We start from the raw sequence: 13,417 nt of genomic DNA, 5'->3' as shown, positions 1-13,417 counted from the left end.
AAATACTTTTATCTTCTTAATGTTTTAGGTAAATTTTAATAGGTTTGTGTAGGCCTGAAGATTAAAACATTGCCTGTGAATGTTTTAATTTCATTTGAGGGTGTGTTTTTTTCCATTTAATTTTTTTGGTTTGTTTAATTAAAACATTTTCCTGGGCCCCTAAAAGTATCACGGGCCCTAGGCACTGTGCCCACTCTGACTCATGGAAGAAGAGTAACTTGCAATTTTTTAAAACACTACTGTCACCCATGGCTTATACATCCAACCTAACACAACTCTGGCCTCCTAAAAAGTCCAAACTATTGATAAGATTACTGATATAATAGGCCTGGAAGTATCTAACTTGTCACACAAGAGTCCCTTCAACACGGGGACACCAAGAGGCTTAAAAAAACAACAAAAACCAAGTCACCACACAATACAGGTTTTCTTCAATATTTTATTTATATAGAAATACTTAAAAAATGAAGTAGCACCATTACTTAAGTTTTACCTTTATTATGTAGAACTTTAAATGTCAGAAAAATAAAACTCTTGATACAATTTCAAATCTTGTCTCAGCAAATATAATATTAGTATTTGACCATGAGGTTAAAGGCCCTTTATCATAAAATAAAATATACTTTGTTTTTTTTTTAAACTTTGCTCAGTAAAGTACATTTAAGCTCAAGTAACATCACCTACATATACATAAACAAGTGGTAAACAAATGTATTAAAATAGAAATACTAAAACTATAGTGGTGCAACAGAATTTTCGTAACTTGCACTGAATTCTATTTATACAAATGTTAGAAAGCATCGACGGTCCCTTTTGACATGTTTATACATTTCCGTTTTTTTTTTCTTGTAATAATATAGAATAAAATATGCTTTATATCACTGAATAGAAAATATGCTGGGTGAAGCAAGATCTAGAAGATTTGTCTGAACCTATAAAAATCTCCATCCCAACAGAATACTGCTCAAAAACATTACACATTTTAATGGTTTGTAATTCCGTCACAATTGTGTGATTATTAAAATAATACAGTGTTCTTTGCCCTAAGGCCATACTAAAATAAAAAAGATTTTAACCCAGCTACAAAAAAGTTCACTGAACTTAAATTAAAATACTTGTAAACATCTTTGCAATATGAAATATAATTTTTCAAGTCAAAAAAAGAATAAAATACTTCGATCTGTATTAATGCGATTTCTCTTTAAAACTTTTAAACGTTTTTTTGTGTTGGTTTTTTTTCTTTTTAATATATAAGAGATATGTTACAGTTTCTTTAACTTCAATAAAGCTGCAGTGTCCTGGCTGCGCAGGGACTCCGGGCCCCTCGGGGGGCTCTCAGGGAGGCTCCAGGGGCGTCTCCAGCAAGCGTCGTAGGGACCCAGCCACAAAGGGGGGGGGACACACGAAAACAGGCCACACGTCCCACAGCACTACCATCATCTTCGTAATAATGACTGTCCTTTTATTATTTTTATTTTTTTTTGAATTTTTTCCCCTCCTAACTTTAAGAAAATGGGCAACTCGTGGGGCTTATATCTTCTCTCGGAAGCTTCCTATCAGGTACAGTGTAAAAACTATCACGACTCGAAAGGTCGCCGTTCCTATTATGTATAGAGCATGCATTTCAGGTGGTTCCGAGGTTTCCCGGGCGACCGCGCTCTCCAGGCGCATCTCCTGGCACGTTCCTTTTGTTTCAAAATGTAAAAAATTTAAAACGGAGCGGCTACTACAGCTTTCCAGGCTCCTCTCGGATCTCAGGGTGCGGGCGGGTGGGCGGAGGAGGCCGGGCCCCGGGGATGGAGAGGAGGGTCCCCTGCCCCCCGCGTGCGCGCGCGCGCACGGGGCGCACGGGCGCACGCCGCGCTCAGGAAAAGATGCGGATGGCCTGGGTGACCGCGGTGTGGCACACCGGGCACTCGGGCTCGCTCTTCTCGCAGATGCGGTTGGCGCACTCCATGCAGAAGAGGTTGTGGCCGCAGGGCACCAGCGCGGCGATCACTTCGCTCTCGAAGCACACGGAGCAGTCGCGGCTGCCCTTGCGCCGCAGCCCCGAGGAGGAGGACGAGCTGCTGGAGGACGAGCTGGAGGACGACGAGGAGCCCGACGTGTCCGACGGCTGCAGGCCGGGCAGCTGCGCCCCCAGCCCGTTGGCATAGGCCGCGTAGGCCAGGCCCCCTCCGCCCGGATCGCTGCGCACCCGGCGGGCCAGGTGGTGCTCGCCCGCCCCGGGGGCCATGTGCAAGGGCGGGGACAAGCGTGGGCAGCTGGTGCCCGGGTGCAGCCGGCGGTGCACCAGCAGTCCCAGGTTGGCGTTGGAGGGCGCGCCGGCGCCGCCCCCGGGGAAGACCACGGAAGACGACGAAGCCGAAGACGACGCGGAGGACGAGCTGGAGGAAGACCCGGGCGCCGCGGGGCCCCCGCCAGGGGACCGCTCGAACTGCGCCCAGAGCAGGGGCGCCCCAGGCGGGGGCGCGGGCGCCGGGTCGAAGGTGGGCTGCAGCTCGGGGCAGCCGTCCGGGGAGGGCACGGACGCCTCCCCCGCAGGATAGGTGTATCCGTTGCCATTGTTGTTGTTTCCGTTGTGCGCAAAGCTGAGCGCGGGGCTGGGGGGGCTGTAGTCGGCCAAGCGCGGGGTGGCGGCTGCGCTGCCTCCGGTCCCCCCGCCGAAATAAGAGTCGGTGGAGGCGCTGCCCAGGGAGCTGGAGCTGTCGTTGCGGTAGCTGGAGAAGGGCTTGCGGCCCGGGGTGGGCGTGATGCTGGGGGTGGGCTTACTCCACAGGCTGCCTGGGCCGGACCCGCCGGACCCGTGGTGCAGATCAAAGCCCACGTCCGTGCCGTTGGCGTGGAAGTCGTTCTCGTCGGTGAGCTCGATGATGCCGCCGGTGCGCAGGGCGATGTGCGCCTCGATCTCCTCGCGGGCCCGGTCCACGTTCTCGGGCATGCCCGTCACCTCGAACACGGGCTCCTTGTCGCGGCTGGGCGTCACGATGTAGGTGTGCGTCTGCTGCTGGATGCGCTTGATCGTGGCGCCCTTGGGCCCCACCACCAGCCCCACCACGCGGTAGGGCACCCGCACCTGGATGGTGGTCTGTCCCGGCAGGTTGGGTGGCCCCGGCACGGCCCCGTTGAGCGCCGAGTTCTTGTTCCGAGACGCGCGGATCATGGAGAAGTGCTCGGCGGCGGAGATGATCTCCCTGCGAGCCATGGCCACATCTTCCTTCCTGCCCGTCACAACAAAGACAGGCTCCTCCCCGCGAACCGGGGTCTTGATGTAAGTGTTGGTCTTCGCCCGCAGCGCTTTGATTTTACAGCCTGGGAGCCGGGGTGCAGGGGAGGGAGGGAGGGAGGGAGGGGGTGGGAGAGAGAGAGACACGCCCATTACCCCCGGGATCAGCGAGGAGACTGGGGACCGCCGGTGCCCGGGACGGCGGCACCGCAGGACGCTCGGGGCAGAAAAGGGGGCGGCTCCCAGCCTGACCCCGGGCTGGGGAGCGGGTTCCACCCGCCGAGCGCTCGAGGAACGGCCCCATTGGCTGCCCAGCCCTTCCCCAGCGACTGCAGTCCTCCAGAGCCAAACCCCAGGATCCCAGAAAAAAAGTCAGCTCGGGGGAGACGCCTCTGGGATCCAGCGGGGCGCGCCGTCCGCCCTGAAGACGCGACGAAGGGGTTCTGGGAAGGCAGCCGGAGCTGCGGTGCCCCCCTCCCGCCCCGCGCTGGGGGACCGCCGGGAGAGGGGGGCAGTCCCGGGACCCATTGTTCCTCCTCTGGGCTCCATTATGCTTTGCAGAAATCCAGAATCCTCCATCCCATGCTCACTCCTTCCCCCCGCTCCCAGTGGACCGAGCGAAGCCCCCCTCCCCCAAGCATCTTCTATTTAAATTCCGTTTCCCGGGGGGCAGGCTGGGTGGGGGGCGCCGGGGGAGACGGCAGTGGGTTGGGCAGGAGCAGCGCATCCCGCCGTGGCCGCGGCGTGGGTCTGGGAGACAGCCTGCCTGCACTTTCTTTGTCTGGGGAGCCGGCCCTTCGCGCGGCTCGTCCTCCCTCCCTCCCTCCCCAAGGCTCCCCAGCTCCGCGGGTCCCGACTCCCTCGCGCGCCCTCCCCGCGAGGCAGCCCTTCCAACTCCCCCATCCTCGCGGGACCCACCTTGCCGCCCCACGATCTCGGCGACATGCTCCGAGCTGGGCACCGGCACGCACTCGGTCATGTTCACGCTCTTCTTGCGCGGCTCGCTGTCGTACAGAGAGGCGCCCTCGTCACTGTCCAGCCCCAGGAGGGAGAGCTGGTCCAGCGCGAGCTGCAGGGCTCTTTGGTCATCCAGGGTCTCTCCCCCGCCGCCGGTGCCGCCGCCCCCGCCGCCGCCGCCTCCCCCGCCGCTGCCGTTGCGCTCCAGGTCTGCAAACAGCGAGCTGGGCATCGCTGGGCCGTGCGCGCCGCGCCCCCGCCGGCCCTCGGCTCAGAAGCTGCGGCCACAAAGGCAGCCGGGAAGCGGGCGGTCAGGGGTGGGGAGGCCGGCCGGCCGGCTGCAGAGGGCTCCGCGGCTCCTTTCTCGGCGCCGGAAAAGAGTGGGTCGCTCCGTGCGGTCCGCGCCGGGCCGGTGGCTGCGGGAGCCCCCGCCTGGGTCCCCACCCCAGGTCTGCTGGCGGGTGGGGTGGGGGCAGAGCTCGAGTGGCGGCCGCGCGTCCCCCCCCACCCCCAGTGCCCGGCTGGCTGGCCACAATGCCGAGAGAGAAGCGAGCGGGCGAGCGACAGCAGCGTTTCTTTAAGGAGCCCCTCCCCGGCTCCTCCACTCCTCCCGCCCGCCCGCCCTCACTCAGCGCTTTTCCCTTCTCGGTTCCCCGCCTCTTGACTGAGCCTCTGCAGCCAGACGGCTCCGGCGGGGGACGAGGGAGGCGCAACGTCACCGGCGGGAGCTGACACTACAATGCTACTGACACTATCGCTGGGGGAGGCGATTGGCGCGCGCCGGGCAGGGGGCGGGCGGAGGCCGCGGGCAGCGCGAGCGGAGCGCGAGCGCCCCCAGCCCCTGCCCGCCGCAGCCCGCGCGTCCTCCGCCCGGCCGCGCCCCGCCCCTGCCGCTGCTAACGCCTCTCTTTGTTGTCTAATGCGGGGACCCGCAGCCTCGGGACGCTCGCCTGTGCCTGTGCGCCCGGGACAGTCGCCGTCCCCGGCTCTCCTCTCTCGCCTGACCGAGACAAGACGACGCGTCCAACTCCGCTGGCAGCGGCCCGGCTCCGACAGCGGTCCTTAGAAAGTCCCGTTAGGGCCTCCAAATAAACCACCCCTTAGAACCGAAGGCGCAACTGCAAGAAGGGTCTATCGTGTGCCCCAAACGGCGGCCCGCGCCCACGGACACGGAAAGCGGGGACTCGAGGTCCCGGCGCGCACCGGCCGAGGGGCTCCCGGCGCGGGCAGCCCACCTGCGCGAGAGCGCACGAGACACAAAGGCATCCGCCCGGCCGCATCCCCCCTCGCGCGGGCGCGCGCGCGTCCGCCCGCAGTTTCGTCCCCTGGGACAGCACTTCGTATAAACTGGCCCTGAAACTGCGGCTCAGAAAGCCGGGGTCCGGCTGCAGCGCGGGCCCGGGCGGCGCAGCCCACAGCCACCTCTGGGACGTACCATGCTGGGGTCCTGCGCCGACCCGGGCCCCGCGTGCGCCGGGACGCGCGCGAGCGCCGCCGCCGCGGGAACGCAGGCCGAAGCGCCAGAGGGCGACGCGGGGCGCGCGCCGGCTCCGGTCCCTCCCCGCCCCACGGCCGGGCATGCGCAGAGCCCGCGAGGAGCGGCGGGTCCTTTAAGGCGCGCGCGGCGGCCCCCCGCGGCCCCGCCCGGCGGGAGGTGTGCGCTCGCGGGGCGCCGCTCTTTGTGCGCTGCTCGGGTGGGGGCGGCGGAGAGAGGGTGCGACGGGGTGAGCCGCCCGGGACCGCTAGCTGCGCCCCCTCCCGGGCGCCCCGGCCCCGCTTCTACACCGAGCGAGAAGAAAGGCGGCTTGGCGGGGCGGGCCGGGGCGGGGACGCTGCCGCGCCGCGCGCTCGGGCCTCTCCGTTCCGTCTCCCTCCGCGCCGGCCGGGCGATGCCCCCTCGAGCCCGCGCGCGCTCCGCTTCTTTGTTCTGGCGCCGCCGGGCTCGCTGCGCCCCCTGCGCACGGTTTGCCAGACGCGCGCCGCAGACAATGAAGCCATGTGGCCGCTGCCGCGGACGGGCTTCCCCTGGGGACCGCGCGGTGCGGGGGGCGACCGCGGGGCTGGGGGGCTGCGGCCCCCCGAGTGCGCCCCGGGACCGCTGGAAGGGCGAGCGCACGGGCGTCCCGGGGGAAGTCGTACCGGCCCCACCGAGAATGACCAGTGACAGTGGATGAGAGCACGTTTGGTCGCCAGCGCCCTTACTTTTGAGAACACGAAGGTGTGCCCTTCCTTCCCCGCTCGCTCACCTGGAGCTGTCTGGGGAAAGGGGTGCTGACTGTCCCCTTAGGGACATGCAGCTGAAAAGCCACTTGCAGTGGCAGCTTCCTCAGGATGTTTATGTCACCTTCAGGAGCCCGCTGTTTTCCTTCCAAGGGAATGCTTGATGCGGGTGGGAGGGGGTCCTGAGCCCTCCCGCAGGGAGACCCACGCCCTGGATCTCCAGGAGAGAATTTTCGTATTTTTTACCTGGCTTATGGACCCGAGTCCCCACTAATTTGAGAAGGGAGGGGTGCCCTCAAGGATCCCGCGGGGTGGAGGGCTCCCAGTAAGGGGTCCCCGTTGGGGAAGGCCACGGGGGAGCCCAGCTTTGAGCCCCTCTCCCCCTCGCTCGGGCGGGGCTGAGCGCACCAAGGCAGACGGGAGAAGCTCCCCGGAGGCCTCGGCATCTGCATCTCGCCGACCCAGCGGGCTACTTTCCTGGCCCGTTTCTAGGAATTTAATAGCCGCCTGACTGGGCCGAGGTCTCTTTCCTCAGATAACATGATGTACAGTTGTTCCTTAGTGAATGCGCCCCCCGCCCCCAGGTTGCTGTGTCCAGGGAACAGGCCTGCCATGCGGCCTTGCCCTCCTCCCTGCAGTGCTAACATTTCAGATGCCTTAACTCAGATTCTTCAGAGGACAGGAGGCTGCGGGGTCCCGGGAGTCCCAGGCATTTGGGGAAGCGACATGCTTGATGTCTTTCCTTCCTTCCTGCTAGATCCTAGAGGCAGGGAACTGCAAACGTGCAGTGAAATCACACGCCTGAGCCGGAATGAAGGAGAAGCTAAAACCCTGACCACAGGAATTCACAGGAAGCTGATCCTGATGCTGACATGCCCATGACATGGTCCTGTAGCCCAGGTCACCCTCCACAGGCCAGGAGGCTTCGGTCCAAGCCACCCGCATATCAGCGGATTTCCTGCAGGCTCCCGAGAGGCTAGGAGGGTGAGAGCTGTGACTCGGGGACAGACCTGGTTCCCGCCCTGGTTCCCGCCCTACGAGAATGTGAGTACATTAGTGCGTTGCCCCCAAGGTCACTCCTTGTCTTCTGGTGTCCAGTACGGACACACACACAAATGCTATCACAAAAGTGACGACCTGGGGACTTCAGTCCTCAATTCGTGGGTTTAATAAGCCAGGGCGTCACCAAGCTTGCAAAGCCCGGTTCTGTTTTTAAATAGATAATACACCCGACCCCATAGTTTCTGGTTTGACTTTCCCAGGCTCCTTTAAGACCCCGGCGCTTAACTACTTTTCCTGATACAGGACATGTTCCCCAAGGACGTCCCCAATATGGCCATATTTATTTATTTTTTATTAGCACGAGAGAAGCTTGCAGAGTGTGGTCTGGTAATTGAGCACTTCGGTTGCCATAAAATAAGAAAAGATAAAGTCAACGCAACAATAACCAAGATTAACGAGACCGCCTCGCACTGGCTTCCAGGGGCCTCCCTCGAGCTGTTCTGCACACATCTTGCTTATTTTTGCCAATTAAGTAGCTGGGAAAAGAAACACATTCTCATGAAAAACAAGAGAACTTTCAGTCATCTCCTTCAGCATCATCACAGGCACAGAGGAAAGTGGGATGGATGCAGAAATGAAGTGGGGGGGGTCCCAACCCAGGTGCACAGCAGAGGCAAGAGCCCAGATAGCAGGGTCCTGGGAAGATTTCCCAGAGGCGGGTGTCTGAGTTGTGCTTTCAAAGAACGAGCTGGAAGATTTCATTGAGACCAGTGCCTACGTGCATGGTCTCAGTAGGAATTTGATGCTCGTTGTTTCTTTTGTCTTTGTTTTTAATACGATTTTATTGATACCAGAGAGAGGACGGGAGAGGGGGAGAGAGAAACATCAATGATGAGAGTTATTGATCAGCTGCCCCCTGCAGGCCCCCTACTGGGGATCCAGCCGGAAACCCAGGCACGTGCCCTGACCGGGAATCGAACCGTGACCTCCTGGTCGGCCCTCAACCACAGAGCCACGCTGGCCGGACTCACTAAGTTTTTAAGGGCACAATACGGTATTGTTAATAGTGTTATATGCATAGCAGAAATCTAGAACGTATTCATTTTGTGTAACTGCAACTTTATACCAACTGAACAACTCCCCATTTCCCCCCTCCCCGCAGTCCCTGATAACCGCCATTCCATTCTCTGCCTCTGTGAGTTGGACTATTTTAGATGCCTCATAGGAGTGGAATCGTGCAGTAGTTGTTCTTCTCTGACTTGCTTTACACAGCATAATGCCCTCCAGGCGCATCCATGTTGTCACAAATGGCAGGATCTCCTTTTTCAAGGCCAAGTAATATTCCATTTTGTATATATTCCACATTTTCTCTACCCATTCGTCTGCCTGTGGGCAAAAGAACACGAGAGTGCAGGTATCTCTTCGTGACCGTGATTTCAGTTTCGGAACTGCTGGGTCATATAGTAGTTCCATTTTTTTGAGGAAACTCCATACTATTTTCTGTAGCAGCCGCGCCTGTTGACAGTTCCACACAATTTCTCCACACACCTCCAGCGCTTGCTCTGTTTTGTCTTATGACGGCCATCCCAAGGGGTATGCGGCGATGCCTCACTGCGGTTTTGATTTGCATATACCCAGTGATTAGGGACGCTGAGCACCTTTTCCTATGTCTCTTGGCCATTTGCTACTCCTTCTTTGGAGACGTGTCTATTCAAGTCATTTGCCCTTTAAAAAATTTTTTTTATTCTGATCTTGGCAGAGAAATCATGGATATGACACCAACAGCACAGACTAACAGGTGGGACTCCGTAAAACCGAAAGAAACCATCAAGAGAATGAAAAGGCAGCCCACCCAGTGGAAGCAGATACTCAAAAGCCGTATTTCTGATAACAAATTAATATCCAAGGTATATAAGGAAATTCTACAACTCAACAGCAAACAGAACACAATAACCTGACAAGAATGGTCAAAGGACTTAACAAAACACGTCTCCCTCTTATTAGACTACTTGACTTTTAGCATGATACACACACACACACGTGTCCCTAACATCTGGTCACATCCATGTATCTAAATATTTCAAAGTCGTAAATCAAGTGACCGACAGTTGGATAAACTATGACCTAACCTCCTGCCTGGACGAGCAGACCTTCATAATGACCTGGAAGGCCAAGGTTAGGATTTGGGAGACTCAGCCTCCTCGGGGCTCTGCCCGGGACCCTGAGGTCATACAGGGAGAGGTGGCCTTGGCCACGACCCATGATTCCCTCCAGGCTCCATCTCATGCAAGGGGGGCTCAAGCACATGTTCGTAGGCACCCAGCTCCACCCACACCCCGCCTCCTGTAAACAGTCACTGCACCCAGAGGTGCACACATTTGGGGTGGGAGACCACGATGGACGACCAGGGGGAGAGGTCCACACGGACACTGAGTGCACTGGGCCTTCTGGGTAGGTAAGTCCTGCTGTGACTTCATACTCGGGGAAGGGGCTCAGCCAGAGGACAGCAAGAGTGGGAGCCTCTAAAGGATGGGGCCCCGGCTGGTGGGCTCAGCAATTAAGCATCGACCGAGGATCCAGGAGATGGCGGTTCGATTCCGGGTCAGGGCGCATGCCCGGGTTGTGGGCTCGACCCCCAGGAGGGGGCGAGCAGGAGGCAGCCGATCAGCGACTCTCTCTCATCACTGTTTCTCTCTCCCTCCCTCTCTTCCCCTCCTCGGCTACACAGATATTGAGAGGGGGCCCCGGGGTTCGAGGCAATCAAGGCAAATGCTGACAGGGAGTTTACAGTCTAATGAGGCCAGCGTCGATCACACACAAATAAGCCCGTAATTACAACCGGAACAAGTGCACTGACTGATAAGCGTCTGTTGGTCTGCTGGCTGCCTCTGATTTACGGTTTCCTGCTGAGAAGGGGAGGAATGCAAACCTGTTTTTTCTTAAAGCCAGGGGGGCCTCGCGTATCTTCACAAACCTCTGACGTGGGTGCACACCGTGGATGCGTGTCCGCAGAGCTCCCCAGGACTGGGCATGCTTCCTGCGATCATATAAGGTGACTGCCTTAGACAGACTCTGCTACCTGAGTAGAGCGTTACCCCAAACTTCAGAGGCACACGTTCCTGCAGTTGTTCCAAAGCCAACTGTCCAGATATAGAAGGTGGGCCTTTTACTAGAGCCCCTGATACCAAATTCTTTTTTTAAATATTTATTATAACTTTTAAAAATCCTCACCTGGGGATATTTTTACTATTGCTTTTCTCAGAGAGAGACAGAGAGAAACATCGATGTGAGAGAGACACACTGACAGGGCTGGGGACCGAACCTGCAACAGAGGGAAGTGCCCTTCACCGGAATCGAACCCGAGACCCTTCAGTCTGCAGGCCAGTGCTCTAACCACTGAGCCAAACCAGCCAGGGTGATGCCAAATTATGGACACGCAGAAGGCTGGGCGGGAGGGGGTCTCCAGGCTCTCAGAGGAGACCCGCTTTCCCTCCAAACGTCCCTGCGTCACGTGCGAGACAAAGCAGAGGTGCTGGCCCCGCTCTGTGCAGCCACAGCTAGTGTAACGAAACTTCGAGTCAGCTGTCCCTGTTTTCCGCTATACGGACATAAGCAGAGGCGGCCCAGGAGCTTTGCACTGAGGGGCAGGATCCTAGCAGGAAAACCCGCTCGGCCACTCCCATCGGCCACTGGGATTTCTCATGCCTGCTGGTCTTGCATCTTTCCACTGACAGTTTTCGGGGTTTCCCGTACGGACTAAGTCCCCACGGCATTCACCTTGGGAAGGAACAGTTAAGTCGCTGCCACACTTACGGGCTGATCAGGGAACCGCTCCCCACGAGGCAGAAGCAGCTTATCTTCCTTCCCCTCCTCCTAGCCAGCCCTGGACTGGACATTCCAGCTTTGTAACAAACACGGGTTTTCCAGCACTTCCCCCTTTCCAGGCTTGCAGGGCGCCCGTGGGAAGTGGAATGCCGCCCTGGGGTGGGTGCCGCCTCAGTGTCCCCTGCGGGTGCCCAGGCCATGGCTATGGGTGACGGTGATGGCGGTTTCTCGCAGTGTCATGCCGAGTCGCGGGCCGGGGGCGAGGAGGTGTCCTGGGCCGGTGCACAGCGTGGCCGTGGTGAATGCAGTCAGATGTGAGGGCCCCCGACAGCCGTAACTGTCCCCACTCGCAGCGGGCGAGTCTGCAGGCACACAGATGCCTCTGTCCGCACGGCCTGCGACCCGGGGGAGGGAGGGCGCTTTCCAACTGCAGGCCCCTGTTCCCGGGGGAACCGCATCTGCACCGGGCTCCTGACACCGCTGTCCTCCCAGGCGGCACATCTGCAAGGAAACCCAACCGCCTCAGAGGGCCAGCTGAGCTGTGAGCAGATTCAGGGCACGTCGACAGGGAGCGAACGCCGGCCGCTGCAAGGCCGTCGGAAGGAACTCTCACTCAGCCGTCCTGGGGAGTCGCCAGCCTCCCGGCCCTGCTCGCTGGGGTTTAAAGAAAAACACGACGCCCTCTCGGGGTGTTCCTTTCTTCCAAGGTCAGCTTTTTCTTTTTTAACTTTTTGTTTGGACGTCATTTTAAACGTACAGAAAAGTTGCAAAAGCAAGAACAGTACAAAGAACGCTCCTATATTCTTTACCTCTTGCCGTTGATCGTATTTGCTTTATCACTTTCTCCCCAGGTATTGATCTAGGTGTGTTCTCTCCCCCTGCCCCCCATGTCCAGTTCATTAAAAGGCTGGTTAGCTGAGTATTGTCACTGGCCACCGCCCTGCAGTCCCCCCCTTCCACCCCCCCAGGACCTCTCAGTGCCAAGAAAAGCCCACATCCCTGCGTCCTTCAGTCACCACTTCCCATCCTCTCTCTCTTTCCAGGGGGAAGAGTCCCACTGTGCGCCGTAATTGGCTGGTTACCCCAACGGTGGCCCATGGTTTTAAAAGCGATGGATTCTGCTGAATGTAAAAACTCTCAAGCTTTTAAACAAGACCCATTAGCCCCGCTTCTTAACTGGAAGCTGGCAGCGGAGCCCTGGGAGCTTTTCTGCCCACACACCCATCCCGACTCTTCCACCTGCTTCAGAGAGGCTGGGTGGGGGTCTAGGCCCCCGTTTTGGGGCTACAGCGCCCCAGGAGATAACTGACGGGCAGCCCTGGTTAAGGGCCTCTCCAAACAGAGGCTATCTGTTCACTTCACAGTCATGGGAGAGACCCCAGAGGGAACGAGTTTCTTCAAAGCCCAAAGCGGGAGTCCCCTCATTAGGGCTCCACTCACCCCATTGCTCCTTCAGAGCGCACAGCCCCCTGGAGCTTTTTAAACACAGTTTACAAAAAAATAAAAATAAAATAAAATACAGTTTACTTTCAAAAAGTAAGTGCTTGTTCCTTCTGAACGTTTGCTCGGGAGGGACGCTCGGCTCTTCGGCCTGGCCTGCAGTTAGTGGAGGCAGAACAAGGCAGATTTCCTGACCTGTTAACTTTTACCAAAAAAGGTTTTGCTTTTCTGACTTTAACAATATTATCATATACAAATGGAGACATGGCTCGATTCCCGATCAGGGCACAGGCCCGGGTGCGGCTCGACCCCCAGTCGGGGCGTGCAGGAGGCGGCCGATCCATGACTCTCTCATCTTGGATGTTTGTCTCTCTCCCTCTCCCTCGCTCGCTCTCTCTGAAATCAATAAAGACATATTTTTTTAAAAAGGAAAAAAAAAAAAAAGTCTTATCAGAGGAGAGTATAGGTTCCCCCAACGATCTGGAAATCGGACTCAGCTTATAATCACTGGTTCTGCACAGAATTCCCGGGGGAAGGAAGTTTCTGCACCGGAGGTGCAGCTGCCACGGATGTGGCCTGGGGGGGTCCCACACTCTCCACAGTCCACCTTTTGGCAAAAGCGGGTAACAAGCTTCAGCCTTTCCCGGGCGCTCTGCCGGGCAGCCCCCTCTCCCTGCCTGAGCTGCTGCTGGTCCCTGGAAACCACCAGGCCTTGTGGTTACACATGCGCATCTCTGTGCCCCTTCT

At 57.7% G+C, this 13,417-nt stretch overlaps 1 protein-coding gene and 1 long non-coding RNA gene across 2 annotated transcripts; one reads left to right on the top strand and one right to left on the bottom strand.

Moving 5' to 3' along the window:
• Positions 1-1,217: 1,217 nt before the first annotated feature.
• MEX3B (mex-3 RNA binding family member B) lies at positions 1,218-4,794 on the bottom strand. The gene is made up of 2 exons (XM_081124321.1): positions 4,145-4,794; positions 1,218-3,312 (listed from the first exon to the last, which is right to left on the bottom strand). Exons 1-2 carry the CDS (start codon positions 4,413-4,415, stop codon positions 1,865-1,867), a joined length of 1,719 nt encoding a protein of 572 aa, XP_080980447.1. The 5' UTR covers positions 4,416-4,794; the 3' UTR covers positions 1,218-1,864.
• A 1,368-nt stretch (positions 4,795-6,162) lies between these two features.
• On the top strand, positions 6,163-12,677 carry LOC308550467. Its single transcript, XR_013997901.1, has 3 exons — positions 6,163-6,401; positions 7,070-10,562; positions 10,668-12,677. It is a non-coding gene; the product is annotated as an uncharacterized lncRNA (long non-coding RNA).
• Positions 12,678-13,417: the final 740 nt, after the last annotated feature.

The sequence above is a fragment of the Miniopterus schreibersii genome, assembly GCF_964146895.1.
Source record: "Miniopterus schreibersii genome assembly, chromosome: 22".
NCBI lineage: Eukaryota > Metazoa > Chordata > Mammalia > Chiroptera > Miniopteridae > Miniopterus > Miniopterus schreibersii.
The sequence above is the reverse complement of the archived record's forward strand: the minus strand, read 5'-3'. Positions and strand labels throughout refer to the sequence as shown.